Source organism: Equus quagga, chromosome 15 (genome assembly GCF_021613505.1).
Source record: "Equus quagga isolate Etosha38 chromosome 15, UCLA_HA_Equagga_1.0, whole genome shotgun sequence".
Lineage (NCBI taxonomy): Eukaryota > Metazoa > Chordata > Mammalia > Perissodactyla > Equidae > Equus > Equus quagga.
Window position 1 is genome coordinate 30,102,158 of NC_060281.1, and position 21,110 is coordinate 30,123,267.

Consider the following 21,110-nt stretch of genomic DNA (forward strand, 5'->3'; position numbering starts at 1 on the left):
CATCTAGCCTCCACAGAAAGGAAGTCCTTGTTGCTCTAAAGAAAGCTGCAGCCTGAGCAGAGATGCCAGTTGAGCATCTGCCCTGCCCATCAGCCAGGGGAGGGAGGCCTCCCAGGGAGAGGAAGCGTGGGTCTCGTCTGGGCCTGAGAAGGGAAGGTGACGGGGCCTCTGGGCAAGGTGCTTCCTGCACGGCCACAGGAGCCCCACCTTGCCAACAGGGGTCTGGCGGCTCGTGGCAAGACTCTCAGGCTCCCTTTTGTTGTAGGAGCTCCTGGAAGATAGCCAAAAATAGCAGTAAATACCGAAGAAGGCATCCTGTTGCAAACAGAAAGCAGCAGGAGGTGGTATGGCAGATGAGAAAAAGCCTGCTTGGCCCTCATTCCTACTGACTCAGAAGGATGGAGCTTGGTCCTCTGCCCCTGACCTTGCAGAAAACCCACGTTCCAAGTTGGCTTAAGGGACAGAGTGGAGCCACAGACAGGCCTTGGCCAGGTGGGGCCTCAGGTTGTGGTTGGCTTCAGACCTATGGGCAGGTTCTGTGGGAGGCCACAGGACAGAGGCCCCCTGGCAGGGACACACACAGGGTTACCTTATTACTCCATGGAACCTTAGCTCTTAACTAGTAGACATTACATTCCCTACTTGAGCTTTCTTCTGTCAAGAACAGAGCTGAGAGGAGGAGTGGAGCAGAGCCAACAGCATCCCTCCCTGCGAAGAAGTGGAAGTAGGTTCTTAACCTCGTTTGTACCTAGACTCCTCATGATGTTTTGAAATGCACATGATGAAATACACAGGATTAGACAAAAGCCAGTTGTACTGAATACAAATCTGAACAGGGACCCCTGGTCAAGAATCACTTTGAGACAGGATGTCACTCAACATCTCCAGAGAGGCAGAGCCTGGACCAGTGGCCAAGGGCTTGTATTCCATGCTCTACCAGCATGCCACGTTACCTCACAGCCCTTGGGGGGTACAGGAAACAGCATCCCCCTCTAATGGACTAGGTTTCTATTAATTTATTTAAGGCAGTTAACATATTAGTTCTAAGGCCAAAGGATGTGTAAAACTTTACACCAAAAGGAGAAAAAACAAACAGTCAAAAACCAGCCACTCAAACACAGCCCAGTTCTATCACCTGGGCGTGTGACTCCTCCCCAGGAGGCCCAGGAAGAGGCAGATCCCTGGAGCAAGGCTCTCCATCCTCGGGTCACAGTCTGGCTGGGGCCATGCCAGAGAGGGTGGCCCTGACACGGACGGTGAGGTCTGCACTGTCTACAGCAGATCTGAGCACGGAGGGAGCTCTGCGGCCACGGCAGGGCTGAGCATAGCACCCGTGAATAAGTTACGTAAGGAAGCCTTAAAATGACTGGCAACTGCATTGCCGCACCCCTCCCGAGGCGGGCAGTGTCCCGACTGTAGTGCTTGAATAAAGAGGTGACCCCATCTTAATCACCCACAGGAAGGAATACGAAGGAATGTCAGTTACTGCTTTAAGGGACAAAGCAACAGTCCTTCAGAAGAACTTATCTTCCTCTAAAGTGTGAAGGTAATAAGCTGAGTCCCGGTGCGTTTCTGCGTCATTTCAGGGCTCTGGGCAGCACTGTCAGCTCTGGCTCCCCTCTCCATGCTGGTCAGCACCTGGGTTGGCACCAGGCTGTCTGGCACAGTGGGAGCTAGAGGCTGGGTGAGCACCTGGCCTCGAGAGGCTGGCGGGCTGGCTGGGCCACCCAAGGGAAGGGACAGTGTTCCCAATCACAGCTCTACAGCGACGGGCATCCTGTCAGGGCCCTCGATGGCTCTCCTCAGCGGCTCATGCAGTTCTGGACGTCAACAAAGCCCAGGCGCTGCCTGCGCTTCCGCTGCTCCGTCATCTAGGATTAGACAGATGCCAGCAGGTCGGGTCAGGCCGCCCAGCACCCCCTCTCCACGGGTACTGCCGAGGGCTAGCACCCACCCTCCCCCACGGACTCAGCTGCCATTCAGCACTGGCAGCAGGCCAAGGCTCCTCAGGGTGCAGCAAGGATGTCAGGCTAAAACCCTCTTCCTCAATTAGTGTGTCACAAACCCCTGATTTGGTGCAGCTGGAAACTCACTCCACCTAAAAGAGGGGCTGCCGAACCTCATTTAGTCACTGCCAGATGGAGAGGAGGATGCTCTGGGCAAGAGGGGATCTTGAGAAGCGGGAGGATGCCTGACCTGCCCTGTCGCCAGTGAACCCCTCCGAGGGACTCCTAGCAGCTGCCAGAGTAAGGGGAGGGCCCCACACACCTAAACCAAGGTCCCCCTGGGCCGTGTGTCTCAGGGGCGCAGGGATAGGGGCTGCCAACCCTGGTGTAGCTTTCCGCGGAGAGGAAAGTGTGTTTGGAACGTGTCTTCCACCCCAGACCCAAGAAGGAGGGCCAGCAGGAAGGGGGGGGGGGGCGGGGCATGAAGGCCCCAGTATCCTCTCCCTCCACCCCCGTGACTGAGGGTGCCCAGTGTGGGACCCTAAGGGCAGGGCCAGGACAGGGCTAGGGTGCACACCTGCTCCTTGAGCTCGTTAAGCTGGGTGGTGAGGTGGGACACCAGCTTCATGGTGGAGTTGAGCTTGTCCTGAAGAATCCGGATCTCGTTCTGTTCCCCCTCCCCCTCGTTGCTCACTAGGGACATGGCCCTCATCCGGGGGAACCAGTCCAGGTTCTTGTTCTGAAAAAGATCAGCAGGATGAGCAAGCTTGGGCCCAGCCTCGGAAGGCCCCGTTTGGAAAAGCAGTAATGTGGGGGGAGCCTCCTGCCACACCCTTGACAGAATTACTCCCCCGGGATGCGTCATGGGAAAATCTGAATTGACTGGGGTCCTCGCCGGGCCAGAGCGAGCTGGCAGTGAACCCTCTGTGGGCGTTAAGGCCACAGCACTGTGACAGGCTGACTTCCGTTAGGCGGCCTCACTGGTATCGGCACCATCTGTTTACTCTCATAACACCCTGCAAGGGGTGGAGGGGAGGCCTCTGCGCCCAGACCCTGAATCTCCTTCCTTCCTTCCTCCCCGCCCTGCCATGCACGCCCCATGCCCCAGGAAGATTCGAGTCAGACAGATGGCACACTGAGGGAGCCGGAGGCTCTGCTGAGTACGCTGGCGTCTGACACATCTGAGAGGCAAAGCCATGTTTCCTGGGACAGAGGAGTGGGGAGGGGGCCACCAAGCAGTTTTCTGTTTCCTTGTCACAAGCTTTGAATTCTCAGACCAACAGATAAATCTGTACTCAAAGATCAGTTCAAATTACAGACTTAAAAAACAAATAGAACTCCCTTTTTTTTTTCACTAGATAGTCTTTCCTTTTAGCCTGCAATTTATCATTGTGCAGTAATGTGAAGATGCGCTGTATTTGACGGAACTGATGGGCTTCCTGTCCCCCAAATGCTATAAGACCCTTTTTTATTAATCACTGCCTTCACTCCCTTCATTACTATAGAAATTGGACAGAGAATAAATTTGATTCCTCGTAAGTCTGAGAGCTTAAAGTTTTTCCGGGCTCCCTCCAAGCCTGGGACCATCCAGGCTTCGGGAAGCTGCCCTTCCTGTGCCCAGGTCAGAAAAGTCTCCCTCAGAATGGTCCACAGAGCAGCGGCCACCGGCAGGGCCTGCCCTGTTCCCACGCCTCCTCGGCATCATGTACCCACGGACCCAGGGACACCAGGGATGTCCTTTGGGGCCGATGGGTTTGCCGTAGGCTTTTTCTTGACAACAGAGCTTGTGCAGAAGAGGGTGGAGCGTGGGGTACCCTCTGCGGCACAGGCAGCTGGCAGGGCTCCGGCGTAGCTGAGGGCTGGCTCCAGCGCTCCTCCACTCCCCTGCTGGCCTGTCAACAAGTGTCCACCCGGGCCAGTGCAGGCCGACGCGGCCGCTCCTCCCAGGGCCGCACCTTGATCATCTGGGCCACGTAGCTCTCAGGCCCCGTGTAGTCCGTCTTGTTCTTCACGCGGACCAGCACGATGAAGTACAGGTAGTTCCACATGTTGTGCTCGAACTTGATGTGCTCCTCGAAGGACACGGTCTTGTTATCAAACTTATCCCTCTCCAGACCTGAGGATGCAGAGGGCAAGGAGGAAGCCGTCAGCAGCCAAGAGCCACTGTGGGGTCCCCCAAGGGGGCAGACACCGCCTCTCGATGCAGCGGGGACATGTCATCTGTTCTCAGGCTGAAAGGTCTGATGAACGTGCGTGACAGCCACTCTGAGCTATTTAGGTCACTTCTATTTAAAGCACCAGCCACTTAGCCGTGGAGATGCCGCCCTGTCACACTGCGGCCCGCCGCAATGGCCGCTAAGGGCCACGGGAGCAAATGCCAGAATTCCCAGAACCCGGGGGAGCAGGGAGAGCTGGAGAAGGGATCTCCCTCCAGGTGACACCGGCTCCTTAGCCTGCAGTGGCTGGAGAGAGGATAGCCCTTCACACCAGGGGTGGGAAAAGCGCTGGGCTGGAACTAGAGGCTTGAGCCACCAACTGGGCTTCAGTGTCCTCATCTGTAAACCGATAGGGTTTAAAGGAACGGGCTCTGACGCCTTTCCCGCTCCCTCCTGCTACTCCAGGTTCAGGCAGGGTCCTGTTCTCCCAGTTCTGGGTGAGCAAACAGCCATCAACCAACCCAGGGCAGTGTTCCCCAGTGGCCACAGGAACCTGGGCAGGGCCAAACTGAGGCTGCCACAGCCCAGACGATGTCCCAGTCCACAGGCGGCCCCAGCCCTGCGGCAGCCTCCGCAGGACAGGGACCAGGCCTCACCACAGATAAAGCACGTGGTCTTGAGAATCTCCTCCTTCTTCTGCTTCTCGCTACGCAGGTCGGCAAAGGTGTCGATGATCACCCCAAAGATGAGGTTCAGCACGATGATGATGACAATGAAGAAGAACAGGAGGTCGTAGACCACACGGGCCGGGAAGAGAGACTCCTACAGGTGTGGGACAGGGAGGCTGGGCCCAGGAGTCCCCTAGTTCACCAGCAGGGAGGACTTGGGCAGGGGGCGTTGGGACTGTGATGGAGGGGGCCCAGCCCCCAGCAGAAGGAAACGAGGGCCTCTGGCTCTCAGGCCCCTGAGGATGGCAGGGCAGACCCAACCTCACTCTATGCAGCGAGAACTGCAACCACAAGCCCCGGATGTGGATTAGCAAAGAGCGGACTCAGAAAGGAGACTAGCAGGGATGAAGCTTTGTAGAAGGAGACGTGTGGGGAGCTAAGGCCGTGGGTCTAGGCTGTGCCCGCCCCTAGCTTTTGGTTAGGGCAAGAGCCAGCTGTGAACTTCCCTGCCCCGCCCTCAGGACGCCTGGCCTCACATGTTCTAGAAACCCTCTGTCTGGCCAGGGAGGCGACTGACCCCCATGGGACTAGGGACAGACCAACATTCTGGGAATGCTGGGCTGCCTGAGCCAAATCCTGAGGCCTCCTTATGAGTCCAACTCAGCTTCCCCACTCTGCCCTCCCCCACTGTGGGCTGAGCTCTGCCGAACAGATGAAGCCAGTGTGGCCCTGGGATGGCCTGCTGTCTGACTCATGCCTTCCCTAGTCGGGGCAAAGCTTGGTTGCCAGGGTCTTTCCTTAGAGCATCTACAGTGAGCTGGTGGGGACAGCCGGGCTGGGGACAGCTCAGCAACAATGTGACTGCACACTGACTCAGTAGGAAAGCCGGAAAAGGGGGATACAAGTGGGGAGGCAGGGTTGGAACACCGAAGATGGAGGGAGGCCAAGCGACTCTGCCTGGTCATGATCTGAGGACAGGACCCTCACCGTCGCTGACCTGGCCAGGGCTTGGGCCACGCAGATTTGGGGGTGGGGCAGGGGGTACTCACATCTTTGGAAGGCTTGCGGAGAATGTCGCCCACACCACCACCATTGCGCAGCCCGTGGTTCATGACAGTGACGATGCACATCAGCAGAGTGTCACAGGCCCGCTCCGTGCTGTCCAGCTCCTCGTCCTCTGCAAGCAGAGCATTTGCTCATACCCAGGCCAGGCCACTTGTCTCCGCCCCCACCCCACCTGGACTCCCGAGACACATAGCCCTCACCTTCCAGGACCTCAGGCACCGAGACCCCCGAGGCGCATTCCATCTTGTCCCCGCTGCACGTGCCCACAAATGTGGCAGCTCCATGTGGCATCCCCAGGGGGTTGGCTGGAGGCAACAATGACAAAGTCACCAGGAGCTCTAAATGTCTGGCCTTATCATCCCCATGGTTGTGTCTCCTAACATCCCCTCACTCCTTCTGGCTACAAAGGAAGGGTCTTCACGCCCCTACCAACGCTGGGCTGTGCCCTAGGGCAGGGAAGGGGGTCTGCGTCCTCAACCCCAGCACACAGGTAGCCCCCGCAAATACTGAGTTAAACACGAATGACAGGGTCTGCAAGCAAGTGGCTCCTCAGGGAGCCAGAGACCCAAGGCTCTCCCACTCCCTCAGTCTGTCCCAGGAAGGAGGGGGCAGACTGGTGTGAGCTAGACCTCCCCAGAACCCAAGAGGAGAAACTGAGGCAGGGAGCCAGGGATAAGCACTCCCAGGTCCTGGTCCTGACGCCAGTCACGTGCACAGGCCCTCGCATCCCCACACCCGCCAGGAGAGGAGCCCGGACCTCTGGAGTGGTTGCTGGGCAGCCGGTCGACCTCAAGGATGAAGTCATCCTTGAGGAAGAGGAAGCCGACGATGGAGAAGAGGTAGACCAGGATGAGGGCCAGCAGGGCAGTCAGCAGGATGGAGCGGCCATTGCGGGTCACACTCTTGATGACGTTGAACAGAGTCTCCTCACGGTAGATGAGGTCGAAGAGCTGCAGGGCAGGGACGGGGCCTTGAGGGGCTGGGGACACTGCTGGACCAAAGGGCCGTGGTCCCAGTGGTTTCCCACAGCCTCCTCCAGCAGGGTCTGTGCTTAGGCAGGTGTAACCAGGCCGGTAGGCCTGTCAGGAGAGGCGGCTTCTCGGAGGAACCTGGGTTCTAAGGCCAAGGAAAGGGAGGGGCCTAGGGGATGGCGTGAGGGGTCGGATGGGCAGGCGAGCACCACACACGAGCGAGAAGGATGGCCAACTCTTACAGTGCGCTTGCTTCATGCCAGGACACACTCTATGTGATGTCTGTGCATTAGCTCATTTCATCCTCACAGTTATTCTAGAAGGTAAGTGCTGTTAATTATCTCCGTTTTACAGTGGAGAAACTGAGGCACAGGACAGTTAAGAAACAAGCCCAAAGTTACACAGCTAATAGGGGCCACACTGGGATGCAAACCCAGGTGGTCTGGCTCCAGAGTCCAGGCTTGAACCACCACTGTACGAGGGAGATGGGTCAGACAGGGGCCAGAAGTGGCCATCAGGGACTTGAAGGCCAGGCTGGGGTCAGGCGGAGGACAACTCTGGAAATCCACTCCTCCCGGCCCAGCAGCAAGAGGACTGGACAGAGAGACCAGTGCTAGGGAACTGCTAGCAACTCGCAGGAAGCCCCAGCTGCCCTGCACCTCCGCCCTGCCCCAGCCACAGCGGGCCTCACCAGGATGCTGTAGAAGAGCTCGTGCACAAAGAGGCCCAGGACACTGGTCAGGATGTAGCCCACGTGGTAGAGGAACTCCATGTCCATGACCATGGCCTTGTAGCCCCGGATGAAGGTGCCACGGTTGCCCACGAAGCTCACCACAAACACTATCTTGTTGGTCAGCTGGGGGCAAAGTACAGAGCCCGGGGGTCAGTAACCCACCGCCCACCATGAATCTCCACTCCCTGTCGCCAGGCCCACCCAGTGCCCAGCCCAGAGGCCCAGCCTTCAGTGGAATGTCAGCCCGGCAGGCACAGCATTAATGAAAGTGCTTCCAGAATTGCATCAGGCCCCCGGGCCTAGAACAGAGGAGAAGCCCCATGGGTCCCTCTGCTTCAGGAAGACAGTGAGACACAGAGGAGGATGGTCAGAGAAGAGCGCCCTTGGCCTTTATGGGGATGGGGTGACTTATGAAAAGGTGCCCCCTTGCTCAAGGCACTTTTTCCATCTGTCAGGAAATCATCACAATAGACAAATCTTTGATGTCTACAATGCGAACAGTGCCTTTGATCAGTGCACAACTACACCGTGTGCACAGCAGCCCTGAAGCTGGTGCTCCAAGGTGACTCCCAGCTAGCTGGCTGGCTCTGAGTGCCTGCTGACCCCAGTTGTCCAGGGAGATGGAGGCGGCACAGAGTGGTTCCAACTGCAGGTCTAGAATGAGCTGAGGATCCCAACCCAGGTTGAGGGGGATGGAGCAGAGCAGGGGCTGCTGGGAGGCAGCAGGCCAGCTTCAAGTCCAACTGTGTGATGAGCATGGGGGTGGTTTGGGGTGGGGGCTCCCTCTGGCACTCACGTTGAGGGCGCCCAGGATGTTGAGCGTGGGCCCAATGCCCAGGTAATAGATGGAGCGCAGGATGAGCGCCACGATGAGGGGGCGGATGCTGTAGCGCTTGGTGAACAGGGCCGCGATGGAGAAGCAGATAAGGATCCAGAACAGCAGCGAGATGAGCGGGGAGCCGAGCACACCTGGGGCAGGGGAGCAGGGAGGAGTGTGGCTTGCTCAAGCTCACCACAGCCCCAACAGACCCGAAGAAGCCACCCCTTCCTGGAAGCCTTCCCTATTAAGTTCCTGGTCACCTGGTGTTAGGGCCCCCCAACCACACCTGCATCTCTAGGCCTGTGGCAGGAGCCCCTATCCAGTTGCTGCTATTATATCCAGCCTCTGGCTCGTGCACACACACACAGTCTCCCGAGGTCAAGGACCCCGTCTGTCCCGCTGGACCACACCTGTCTCCCCATGATGGGGTGCAGAGCCCAGAGGGCAGCACAGGGATGCTTCTCCCCACTCTGCATCTGTCTGGTCCCTGAGAGCCTGACTGGCCCCAAGGCTCTGCCCAAGCCTGAGGAGGGGGCATGGGGGGCCCCAAGGCGCCTGCCCACCAGCCCTGTGTCCTGACCTGTGGACGCGCCCTCCACGTATGGGTAGAAGAAGGCGATGATGATGTTGATAAAAACCGCCAGGTTGAAGGAGATGCTGCCCCACAGGGTCATGCGGCGGGAGAACCAGTAGATCAGCGGCATGCCTAGGGGGGAGGGTGGTGGGGGCCAGTGTCAGGGAGCCCCCGATTAACACCTCTGCCCCCCCGCCCGCACAAGCTCCAGGCCCCCCTTCAGGAGGAAAACTACTTGAGGCGGAGGTGGGGGTGGGGCACCCACCAGCAGGCGAGGAGGCATCAGGGGGCAGCTGTGAGCAGCTCCAAGCCCCAGCCCACCCTCCCGCCCCACAGTCCTCACTGCGGAGCTTGCGCTGCCACTCCATCTCGTTGTGCAGGAAGGACGACTGGTCAAAGAAGTCGCTCACTTTGCTGCCCTGCTCGTCCTGCTCGGTGGTGGTGAAGAGCCGGTGCTTGGTCTCCTCTGTCAGGAACTGGCAGATGCCAGGCACCGGGAACACGATCTGCTCCATGCTGCGGTCCTGCCGCACGATCTGGGGGCACACAGGCACATGGTCACACCTGGGCCGTGGCCACCAAGGGCCAAGCTCACAGCCCTGGTTCACTGGCCTCTGACCCTCAGGCCCCACCTCAATCTGGGACGTGTGGTTCTCGTAGTAGGCTAGCGGGTCCTCCTCCTCCTCCTGTGCGGGCGCTGAGGACTTGAGCATCTGCGACAGCTGCTTGTTGTTGAGGCTGAGCTGGGGGTGGGGAGGGCGCTGAGGTCAGCCCAGCAGCCCCCCACCGCTAGGCCTGCACCCAAGCCCCACCTGCCAGGCATGAGCCCAGCTCTGAACTATGCCCCAGCCAGTGACTCCCCAACCAGACCAGACCCTGCCCAGCCCAGCCCAGCCAGGACCCAGCCCCAAAGTGGGAGGGGGGTAGCTGGAGAGCCATGTCCGGACAATCCTATAGGACAGTCAGCGCCCTCCGCAGTCCTGTTCAGATGCACCCTACGTCCTCTTTCAGGCTTCCAGACCCACCCCAGCCTTGCTGCCCCTTCTAAGCCCTGGTGTCACCCCTAGCCACCAGTCGGGCTCCGCCCGATAGTCCTGAGCCCCGCCCCGAGCCCCGCCTCCCAATTCTAGCCCTGCTCTCCGATCCTAGCTCTCAGGTTCAGGCGGGCCCTCGGGCCGAAGCTCCGCCCCGAGCCCCCGGCCCCGCCCCTTGCCTCATGCTGGATTCCAAGCAGCTCTCAGGCCTCAGCTCTGCCCTCATCCCCGCCCTCGGGCCATAGCCCCGCCCTCAATTCCCAGCCTGCCCCCCAGATACTAGCCCATCCCATCTCCAGCCCAGCCACGCCCCTGTCTAAGTCCCGCCCCACTCCCAGCCTGGTCCCAGGGCCCCACCATAGAAGAGATGCCCTCAGCCTCCTCCTCTTGGATGCGCTTCACGGGCTTCAGCAGGTGCTGCAGCTGTTTGTTGTGCCTGGAGAGCTGAGCGAGAAGAGGGCAGCGCAGGGTCACGGGGCGTGGTCGCCGGGGTGGGGGGGGGCATGGTCGTCGGGGGTGGGGCCGTGGGGTGGGGCTGGTACCTGCAGCGCCAGGATGTAGATGTTGTGGCCCACCTCGCGTGGGCTCACCTCCGAGTTCTCCCGCTCCTCCTCCTGCAGGTAGGCCTTCTTGATGACGTCCACCTGGCGGGGCAGTGCCTGCTCGAATGCCTCTTCCCGGGGCGTGGGGCGGGCTGGATCCTAACCCCCATCCCCACACACCCCACCCTGCCACACCCTCCCACCCGCCCGCCAGCCCAGCCGCCTCACCAGCTCCTGGGGCCGCAGGCTGATGAGGATGCGCTCAGCGTTTTCACTGTCGTGCCGGCTCTCCATCAGAGCCAGGAGCAGCTTGGAGGCATTGTCCTGGGGGAGTGGGAGACAGGCCAGTCTGAGGGCCCCCATCACGCAGCCACAACCCCTGCCACTGACTACTCTGTAATAGTCTCTCCCCGCCCACAAGATGTCCATGGCCTTCCCCACTCCTGCATATCCAGCCCCCCCGACAGGACACCTTCACCCCACCCTGCAGCAGCACGCTCCACTCCCAGACAGCAGACATGTACACGGGGGCCCTTGGATAAACCCAGACCCCGTGTGCTTCCAGACTGAGTGTGTTTGCTCACACATTCACTCATGTGTACACTCATGTACTTATAAGATGCACATATTACACACATGCAACCCACACACATCACCACATACTTGCACATGTGGTGCCCACATCACACACACCAGTACGCACACTCAACATGTCGCATGCATATGTGACACGCTCACAGGCACACCCATGCACGCTCACGCGGGCGGCCATGGCCCCACCTTGAGTTGCAGCACCAGGTCCATACGGTACTTGCACAGGGGCCCGATGTCGTTGAGGATCAGCGCCGTGATGATGTCTATGCCGTTGGACTCGTGCGTCACGATGCAGGTCTGGCAGGAGGCAGTAGGGGACACGGGGCCCAGGCCCCTCAGAACCGTGGCAGCCGCAGCGGCCTCAGTCTCTCCCCAGCCCAGCCTGCCCCGTCCACCCACACATCCACGCTGCCCCCTCAGTGGCTGCTCCACCACCCCGACGCTCACCTGGTTCTCGTGGCAGGGGCCCTGGCAGTACTCGGTGAGGGTCTCCAGGGTCTGGGTGACGAGCCCCACGTTGTCCTCGTTGATGTAGAGCCCTAGCAGCCCCAGGCCGCCCGTGGTGCTGCCGCACATGATGTCCAGGAACTGCAGCGTCTCGCACACCAGGTTGTAGTTGGTCTTGTTGTTCTGACAGCGCAGGAAGTTCTGCAGAGCACAGAAGGGGTGGGCGTGGCGCACCTCCAGCGGGGAGAGGCCGGCCTGGGACCACGATCCTGCATGTGCAGGGGTTGGGGAGTCGCCAGCAACATGGCAGTGGTGTCCAGGCCAGATGATAGGCAGACAGCAGGGGTGCGTGGCCAGATGGCAGGGGTGGGGTCCCCATGCTAGCTGGACAGCCGGGGAAGGGCAGGCATGCTGGGTGGACTCACCTGCAGGTCCCGGTTGTGGTTCTCGCACAGCAGCTGCAGAAAGCGCAGGATGGGCTGCATGATGAGCACGGACGTGCCCATCTCGTTGCTCTGCACGCGCTCACCCACCTCGTGCCCCCGGCGCAGGCTGGGGCCCAGCGAATAGCGGGATGGGGAGCCAGGCATCGAGAAGGAGGCCACACGGCCTGCGGGGGGAGGCCTCATGAGGCTGGGGCTGCTAGCAGCGGCCAGACTCTCACCCTCACCCTATGTTCCCACATGAGCCCCCTGACTGCACGTTGTGCCCTGCACCCCAAGCCCTTATCCCTGCCCGACTCCCCCATCCTGTACCCTCTGACCCTGCCCAGCACCCCCATCCTGCCCCTTGGGCCCCCGGCCCCACCCCTGACCTTTGATGGTGGGGTCTGCTGGCTCCCGGTCCTCCCGCGGCTGGCTGCCCAGGTCGCTCATGTTGACAGCCACTGTGGACTTGGTCTCCTGCTGGGCCCGCTTCATGCGGTCATGTAGCACCTTAAAGAAGCGCTCTGACTTCTTGTCACTTGTCATCAGGTTGTAAAAGGATTTCTGGGGTGGACAGTGAGATGGGGGCACAGCCTCAGCACAGGGCCTGGCTCAAAGCAGCCCTTGGTAAGGCCCTGGAAGAACTCTGTCCTGTGCTGCAGGGACAAGGGTGGGGCCCAGATGGGCCACCAGACGTGCCCAAACCAGACTGAGGTTGGGGGAGACAGAGACACCCCTGTGCCCTGTGGCTAGGCTGGGTGGGGGCAGTCAGGACTGTCAGAATGGAGGGGCCAGGCCTGTGACTGCGATGCTGGAGGCCTGCACCAGTGTCCTGACCGCCTCCTGCGTCTGCCCGTGGCCCCACGTCTGCTCCCCACACAGCGGCACAGGCATCCCTTTGGAGTCTAGGGCACATCCCTCCTCTGCTCAAAGCCCTGCAGTGGCCCCATGTGGCCCAGAGGAAAAGCCGGGCCTCATAGTGCCCACGAGGCCACATGATGGCCCATCACCTCTCTGACCCCAGGTCCTGCCACTCACGCCTCCTCCACCCCCTCCAGCCAATCAGCCACTTCCCCTGCATGGCCTCTGCCCAGCTGCCTGCTTCTCCCCGTGCGCCCGCCCTACCTGTCCACATGCTCACTGCTGGGTCCGCGTTCAAAGTTCCTCCGAGGGACCTTCCTCCATCACCTCATCTCACAGAGCCTGGCCCCAGCACTCCCTAAGCCCCTCGCCTGAATGATCACTGTCCAGCATGCTCTCCACATTACACGGGGATTACCATTACTGACTGTTGTCCCCACTGAAACCTAAGTACCAATTTTGTCTCTTGTCACCACTGAATCCTTCGTGCCTAGAACACTGCCAGGCACACAGAAGACACTCAATGCACACTTATGAATGAATGTATGAATGAACAGGGATAAAGCAATCAGAAGCGGTTTTCTGGAAGAGGTAGACCAAAGGTTGAGGGGGATGTGAAATAGGAGGAAGGAGGCCTGAGCAGAGACCAAGAGGCGAGAATGATGGATGACACGGCGGACAGAACGGTGGGGAGACAGGCTGAGGCCTGGGTGGAGCAGGGGGCTGTGCGTGGATAGAGAAGGGGCCACGTGACGTGGAGCAGATAGGAAGATGGAGCCGCCCATGGGCAGCCAGACTCACCCTGGCCGCAAGCACCCACCCCTACAGCATAGCCCCCTCGATCTCAGTGACTTGTCACACTGTCCCCCCTCCTGAGTAGAAGGGACCGCCCAAAGGAGGTAAGCCCCCAGCACCCCCACCCACTCCACACCTGGATCTCGGTGTTGCCGCCGTCCAGCAGGCGGATGGCCAGGCCGATGCTCTCCTGGAAGATCTTCTCGTTCTTGGTGCTGGTGATGAGGTCGCACACCAGCTTGGTGGCCCCCTCTTTGTCCAGCCGGCACTGGGTCGCCGCGATTGCTGACCAGTCTTGGTCCAGGCCTGGAGTGGGAGAACGTGTTTGAGGGGGAGCTGGTAGGGCTGGGGAGCAGAAGGGAGGACCCGGGCCTGGGCTAAGGGGCCACCCAGAGGGACAGCAGTGGGGAAGTGACACTGACCGGTGCCCATGGGGTCCGGAAGGTCCCCCCGCGAGCTGGACTTGCGGTTCTGGAGGTAGTTTTGTAACAGCATCTTGCGCAGCTGGTTGCCCTGGGGGAGGGAGCGAGCCCACAGTGGCACATGTCACCATTTAACCAGAGGTCCGACAGTCCTGGTCCTCAGACCCCAGACCTCCTGGCCGGGCCCGCCTGGCGTCCAGCCCACTGAGCACTCACCCGGTCCCCATACTTGGTCTTCTTGAGCAGCATTTGCTGCAGGGTCCGCAGCACCTTGACGCACAGCTTCTCCTCCGACTCCATGAGGTCCTTGGTGTGCTGGATCAGCCTGGCCGGCGGGCAGGAGGCACACGCTCAGGCAGCCCCCGCTGCCTCCCTCCAGCCACTTCCCCCATGCTGTCCCGGGCAGGAACAGCCCCTGGCCCTCTGACTCTGTGGGCCATTTAATCCCTGGGGGGCCCTTCCCTGTCCCTTCCCTGTCCCAGGCCACTGCGCCCCTGCAGCCCCTCTGCCCCGGCCAAGCACCCCACTCACTTGGACAGGAAGCCCCCGCTCTCGCAGCGCTGGTAGGCCTCACTGCCCTCCAGGAAGAGCAGCTCCGGCCAGTGCAGGACGTCCACCAGCACGGAGAGCTCGGCCTGCACCAGGGGCTTCAGCCGCTCCTCCAGGGCTGTGATGATGTCCTGGGGTGGGCAGGGCAGGGTCACCTCCGGGCCAGATACAGGCCACCCAGGCTCAAGAGATGACCAAGGCTTGACTACCATTCCTCTGACCCCAACACCAAACGGCCCCATGGATTGCCCTGCAGCCTGGGCCCGCAGAATGGCCCTGAACAAAGCATGGCGTCCGTCTGCTCGGAGCCTCTGGCTGGGAGCCGCGAGCCCTGGCTTTTCTCCCAGACCCTCCTCTAGCTCTGTGTGACCTTGGGCAAACCCCTTGCCCTCTCTGGGCCTCTAGAGGCCAATGAGACAGTGCACAGAAGTGTGTTGCATAAACGGGAAGCTGCTGTCAGGAGTGAGGGGTGTCCTGACTCCCTACATGAGCGCCAACCCTGGAATGATGCCCCTCAGTTCCCTGCCCAGCACCTTCCCTGAGCAGCCCCTAAGCGGCGGACGAGCTGACCAGCCCCTTCCCAGGGAATGTGGGCAGCACAGGAAGGGACATGCCTGAGAACATGCCCCCCCAAAGCCGTGGTGGACACCAGGCAGCCCCACACCCACCTGCAGCTTCTCGATGATGTTCTTGTAGTCCCACTGGTTGGCAGTGGGGGTGACACGGGGGAAGGCCCGCGTGGTCGACTTGTAGCTGGAAGCGTTGCGCTGGGCGGCAGCTGCACAGCTGGCACCACTGCTGAGTAGCGAGCTGATGTGGGCATCCAGGTCCATGGGCAGCGAGATGGCCCGGCCTTTGGCTGCGGGGAGAGGGCATGGGGTGATGGAGGGCTGGTGGGGGTTGGGGCTCAGCCAGCCAGAGGGGCCGGGCTCAGGGCGACTGCACCAGGGGACGGGGTGAACCCAACTGAGGGTCTGGGGTGCAGGGACCCCCGCCCTGGCCCACCCTTGAGGGACTGAGGTGCCCTCTTCCACTTTTTGGGTAAAAATATTGAATTTCTGTCTCTTTGATTCCACCCTGGCTTCACCCTGACCCCTCCCCTCCTCTCTCCCAACTTCCCTGTCCCCTTCCCAAGGCCCCCAAAAATCTACAGGCCTCCCTCCTGCCTGAGACCATTTGCAGGCACTTTGGTTGGGGAATGTCACCAGCATTGTCCTCTGGGGAACTGACTCGGAGAAGCAAACAGCTTCTCTCAATTGCCAAGATATCAGTTAGACAACAAGAAGGACTTACTGAGAACCACCTGGGAGCAGATGATGGGCGAGCTTAGGGATAACATGTATATTGTGAGGGCAGACGTCCTGCGGCGAGGGGTGGGGGGCTGGAGCTAGCCAGGGCTCTGGCACACTCACCCACCATGGCGAGGGTCCGGATGCAGGCCTCCACGGAGCCCTTGTGCTGCTGCTGCAGCCACGGGCACTCGAGCAGCCGCGTGGTGGACTGCAGCAGCTGCACCACGATCGTCTGGTGCGTCTGCAAGAGGCCACACGCCTACTGCTGCAGCCTGGCCCACCTTCCACACTGGGCAGGCCCAGGCCCAGGGACCAGGGCCCACTGAAAATGGCGACAGGTGGAGGGACAGGGCCTCCCGTAGCTACCAGGTGCCTTTGTCCCAGTTGGAAAAAGCCACCCCCTTTCCCTTCAGCAGTGCACAACCTGCCTAACTGTACATGGCAGCCTTGGGAGAACTTCCCAAGATCCAGGCCTGCGGCTTACAGCCCTATTGCTGACCCTTTGCTTCCCCTAAAACATTTTCTAAATAAATTGGTGCTGTGAAAATGTGATATAGTTATATGATCCAAAAACCAAAAGGTCATCAAAAGGCATACTTTGAGAATTCTCATCCCCACTCTTGGCCCCATCACCCCTGTTCTCCCACACTCTGCCTGGGGGCTGCTGATGTGGGGAAAGCTGACATAAATTACCAGAGTTCCATAGGCCCAAAGGAGTCCCAGGGCCAAACGCCCTCCCTTGCTGGGAGAGTGGGACCCAACATTTTGTACCACTCTCAGAAGCCCCATCCCCACTCTGCTCCCAGCCCCTCTACCTATAGGTAACCCCTTTTGTGGGTTTCTTGCAGATCCTTCCAGTGTTTCTTTATGATTTAGGTGGTAGAGCAGCTCCTTCCTCAAGGGACCTGGCGCTCTTTCATGCAGAGGGCTCGGGGGCCATGAACTGGCTCGAGTCTGGGCATGTGGGACTGACTGAGGGGCTATGACTCTCCCAGTGACTCAAGCTGAAGTCCTGTTCACCAGCCTCGAGCTCTTCTGCTCAGACAGGTAAGTAGGGTGTTACAAGGCTGTCTCCCCATTTCAGCTCTAGGGGCACATGGTCAACCGGCCAACGCCAGAGACCTCAGAGCGTCAGCCCCTCCTGACAACCGCCTCGGCTCTGCTGTCCGCTGCGGTAAGCACGTGCACCTTGTCCGGCTGAGTGAGTGCTGCGAGGAAGCCCCTGCCCCTCAGGGTCCACCAGACCGAGTGAATTCAGGAATTCCTGTTCTACGGTACAGTTCTCACTATAATTCCTGACCCACAAAAACTGAGAGGTAATAAATGTTTGCTGTTATAAACTGCTAAATTGGGGGGTAATTTGTTACGCAGCATAGATAACTCATACGCTTGTACATCCTCTGCTGTATCTTTACCCACTACAAGCAGATATGCGTATACATTCTGATATCCCCCATTCCCTACCCCAAGGCTGCCGGGGCAGGCGCTCACCTGCAGGGAGGTGCTGTTCTCAGAGAACGGGGAGCTGAAGAAGGCGTTGATGGTGTCCAGCACCACGGTCAGCACATACTTCTCCAGGGTGGGGTCCGCCAGGCGCTTCTCACGCTTACTGCAGACCTGGGGCGGGAGAGAGAGCTGCCTGGGGGTGACCAACACGTGGGGCGCCCCGACTCCCAAGCCCTGGAAGGCTGCCTGGGCCCCCGAGCACGACCCTGCCCCGCCACGGGCCGGCCGCGGGCCACGCCCCCACGGGGACAGACCCGAGCCATGTCCAGGGTGAAGTTCTCGAAGAGCGTCCAGATGTGGCTGCTGGTGTAGATCTCCTTCATCTCCACCTCCGTGTCCACGTAACAGTGGTTCACAAAGTTCACGTAGGCCACCTTCACCTGGGCAGCAGCTGGGAGGTCAGGGCGCTGGCAGGGCCGCCCGCCCGGGCTCTCCCCCTCTGCACCTCACCTGACCCTCCCGACCTGCCCCGGCTCCTCTGCCCATGTCCCCACTGCCCTCCCCACGCCTCCCGATGCCTGTCCATCCCACCACCAGTCCCCAGTGTCTGTGCACCGACACCCAGCCCACACCTCGGTGATGCAGTCCTCGTGTGTCACCACGGACACCACGTCCTCCAGGGGCAGCAGGGACGTGCACTTGATCTCCGTGTAGACGTTCTTGCCCTCGGCGCAGGCAGCCAGCAGGTCCACCAGGGAGATGTGGTACATGAGGGGGCTGTGGTCCTCCACGCCCTCCCGCGCGGCCTTCATCATGTCCAGCAGGTGGGCCAGCGAGGCCTTGTCATTGTAGAACACGACCACGTCGTCACCGGCATTGGTCAGCTGCGGGGCAGGAGGGGGGCACATGTCAGAGCCCCTCAGCCCAGCAGGCCCTGGGCCCACCCCTCTCCTGCGCTTACCAGGGAAGATCGCCCGACGCTCAGGAAAACCCACCCTGCCTGAGTTTTGGGGTTCCCTGGACCTCCGGACCCTAGGCTGATGTCTCAGGCCCTCTGCCATCAGAGACCTTGAACCCAGAAAGTACCCCCTCCTCCTCAAAGGAAAGAAGTCCCTCTTGGGCTTGTCTCAGAGGCACCTCCTCCAGGAAGCCCTTTCTAATCCCACGCCCACCCGGCTCACCCGTCCCTCCCCTGTGCTCCCGCATGTAATTTAAACCCTCCCAAAGCACACACTGCCTCTCTCTCGTGTCAGTGATTATGTTATTCACAGTAATATAATAACAGCAATTAGGAATTCACATGGCTCAGCACTTCCCGCTCACAGGGGCTCACTTACAGGGCCCTAACCTCTCTTTGGGGTTCGCTCCTTTCTCCCCCGACCCCCACCCTGTAGGATGCTCGAGGGCAGAGACCATGTCTGTTCCAGATTTAGACTCAGCCCTTCATCCTTCATGCCTTCACTTAACAGGTGTTTACTGAGTACCTACTATGTGCCAGACACTGGGGTCCTAGCAGTGGGCCCCGACCCTGCCCCCCGAGCTTACACACGACTGAGCTCCCCAGGCATACACGGTCCCTGGCCCACAGTAGGTGCTTCATGATTTTTAAATAAATGGTAAATGCAGGAATGAGTGTCTGAGTTCTTTCAGGCCTGTTATCCGGGTTCTACTAGATGCCTAAGTTCTACTGGGCCCTGCTTGAGTGCTGTTAGTCCCGCAGCCTGAGTTCTACTAGACCCGCCTCTGTGACCTCAGACCTCCCTCTGAGCCCCATCCACAGTCCAGCACCTCAGTGTTCCTTTGTGACCCACTGTCTGACTGCTCTAACCCGCCGCCCGAGTTCCCGTGCCCCCGGGCCCCCCCTCACCTCAGTCATGATCATGTCCTGGCACTTCTTGACGTACTTGCCCTCGGCCTTGATGACAGTGTGCAGGAAGTCCAGGTACTGCACGTGGCGCCCGTGGGTGGCCAGCAGGTGCACGAAGTGCTGCAGCACGGGCTCGCTGATCTCGGAGCACAGCTGGTAGTTGTTCAGGAAGATGTGCTGCATGGTCTCTGCCTCCAAGAGCTGCGGGGGGGGGCATCCGTCAGAGAGGGCGTCCAGGCCCCGCCCCGCCCCGGCGCCCCAGCCCCGTGCCCTCACCCCCGGCGTGAGGAAGAGGTGCAGGTGCTTGTGCAGCAGGGCCTGGTTGCCCGGGTTCCCGGCGCAGAACTTCTGCAGGAACTGGTGCGTGTAGCGCAGGATCTCCATCATCTTGGCATCGCCCTGGGCACAGAGAGGGGACAGGGTGCTGGGCCCCACCACAGCAGGGAGGTGAGGCCAGGTCTAGGGCCTGAGTCTAGACAGGGGTCGGGGTGGGTCAGGGCCTGGGACTGGGACCAGAAGGAGGCCAGGTTCAAAGTGAAAGCCGGGCCTCTAGGTCAGGATATGGAAACGTGTGAGGGCTGAGGGTCAGAGGTTGAGATGAGGCTGGAGTCGGGGAGCAAGGCTAGGGTGAGGGTCGGGTGAACGTTGGGGTGATGTCAGGGTCAGCCGTCAGGGTGAGGCTTGGGACATAAGAAGATCAAGGTCAGTCACCGTGAGGGGTGGAGGGTCAAAGGTGGAGATGAGGTAAGTTTGGAGTCAGAGGCCAGGATGGGCCTGGGAACAGGTCAGGGTGAGGCTAGGCGAGGAATCAAAGTCAGGGGTCAGAATGAGGCCAGAGTTGCTATCATGGGTCAAGGAAACGCTAGGGTCAGATTAGGGTCAACATGGGTCAAAAGAAAGGAGGCTGAGGGTGAAAGGTTAAGATGAAGCTGAGATTATCAGAATTAGGCCAGAGAGGGAGACAGAAGCTGGGGTCAGGGTCAAGATTCAGGGTGAGGCTGGGATCAAATGAAGGTCCAAGTGGATGAGGATGAGGGGCAGAGGGTCAAAGGTTGAGATGATACTAAGATTGGATTCAGGGGTCAAGGTGTGTCTAAAGACAGATCAGGGGAAAAGGTCAGGGTGAGACTGGGTTAGATCAGCATCGGGGGTTAGTGTGCGGCTTGGGTTGGGTCAGGGTTCAAGGTGAAGCTGCACTAGGGAGTCAGAGGTCAGAAGTCAGGGGTCACCTTGTCGTAGGGGATCTGCAGCAGGTCCAGCATGACCTTGTGGGCGTCCATGTTCTTGAGCAGCCGCTGCTGCTTCTTCCTCATCTGCTCCCCGACGCCGCACATCTTGTTCAGCCGCTCCAAGATCTGGGGGCAGGGAGGCTGAGCCCAGGGCCCTCCCCCCTCCTCAGCTTCCCCCCGCCTGGCCCACCCCTCAGGCTGCTCCGAGGCCCAGCACACACCAGGGCCAGGAAGCGGGAAGGAGGCCATGGCCAGTGAATCGTATCACTGCAACGAGGCAGGGAAGCAGTAAAAACCCAATTCTACCCATAAAAGTAAGTAGAACAAGATGACTTTGAAATGGAATTTCATTAAATTCCTTCAGCTTTAAAATCATTCCATCTGGACCTTAGCAGGGTTGTTTTTAACATGCAGGAAAAGCCAGAAGATGACTATTTTGAGGACCAGTGGCCGGCAGAGCGGGGAGTCAGCAGAGGCCGGGCCCCAGGGCCCCTAGGACAGGCGGGCTGCAGAGCCATCCCCAGGACCCGCCACTCACGCCCTTGACGATCTGGTAGTTCTCACTGCTCTTCTCCCCGGGTGGGGGCAGGAAGCCTTCCTCGTCTGTGGGCTGCTGGGGGCACAGGGGTTGGGGTCAGCCGGGCCCCGCCTTCGTAGGGGCCCCGGCCCAGCTC

General features: G+C 60.1%; 1 protein-coding gene across 4 annotated transcripts in view; it reads right to left on the bottom strand.

The window, feature by feature from the left end:
* Positions 1-796: 796 nt before the first annotated feature.
* ITPR3 (inositol 1,4,5-trisphosphate receptor type 3) overlaps positions 797-21,110 on the bottom strand; it is a 66,611-nt gene continuing 46,297 nt past the window's right edge. For 3 of the 4 annotated variants that reach the window (XM_046640020.1, XM_046640023.1, XM_046640022.1), the window contains 32 exons: positions 20,975-21,049; positions 20,437-20,562; positions 19,484-19,606; positions 19,208-19,408; positions 17,973-18,224; positions 17,655-17,780; positions 17,386-17,511; positions 16,015-16,135; positions 15,271-15,461; positions 14,585-14,733; positions 14,270-14,378; positions 14,054-14,144; positions 13,768-13,937; positions 12,365-12,539; positions 11,976-12,160; positions 11,551-11,751; positions 11,290-11,400; positions 10,738-10,833; positions 10,510-10,611; positions 10,325-10,411; positions 9,566-9,676; positions 9,277-9,469; positions 8,940-9,065; positions 8,336-8,508; positions 7,498-7,662; positions 6,593-6,785; positions 6,036-6,140; positions 5,820-5,947; positions 4,759-4,924; positions 3,902-4,062; positions 2,524-2,685; positions 797-1,871 (listed from right to left, as the gene is read on the bottom strand). In XM_046640020.1, coding sequence (XP_046495976.1) covers positions 1,803-1,871; positions 2,524-2,685; positions 3,902-4,062; positions 4,759-4,924; positions 5,820-5,947; positions 6,036-6,140; positions 6,593-6,785; positions 7,498-7,662; positions 8,336-8,508; positions 8,940-9,065; positions 9,277-9,469; positions 9,566-9,676; positions 10,325-10,411; positions 10,510-10,611; positions 10,738-10,833; positions 11,290-11,400; positions 11,551-11,751; positions 11,976-12,160; positions 12,365-12,539; positions 13,768-13,937; positions 14,054-14,144; positions 14,270-14,378; positions 14,585-14,733; positions 15,271-15,461; positions 16,015-16,135; positions 17,386-17,511; positions 17,655-17,780; positions 17,973-18,224; positions 19,208-19,408; positions 19,484-19,606; positions 20,437-20,562; positions 20,975-21,049 — 4,569 coding nt within the window. In that variant the 3' untranslated portion in view covers positions 797-1,802. The remainder of the gene's footprint in view (positions 1,872-2,523; positions 2,686-3,901; positions 4,063-4,758; positions 4,925-5,819; positions 5,948-6,035; positions 6,141-6,592; positions 6,786-7,497; positions 7,663-8,335; positions 8,509-8,939; positions 9,066-9,276; positions 9,470-9,565; positions 9,677-10,324; positions 10,412-10,509; positions 10,612-10,737; positions 10,834-11,289; positions 11,401-11,550; positions 11,752-11,975; positions 12,161-12,364; positions 12,540-13,767; positions 13,938-14,053; positions 14,145-14,269; positions 14,379-14,584; positions 14,734-15,270; positions 15,462-16,014; positions 16,136-17,385; positions 17,512-17,654; positions 17,781-17,972; positions 18,225-19,207; positions 19,409-19,483; positions 19,607-20,436; positions 20,563-20,974; positions 21,050-21,110) is intronic. The other variant, XM_046640021.1, reaches the window with a different exon arrangement.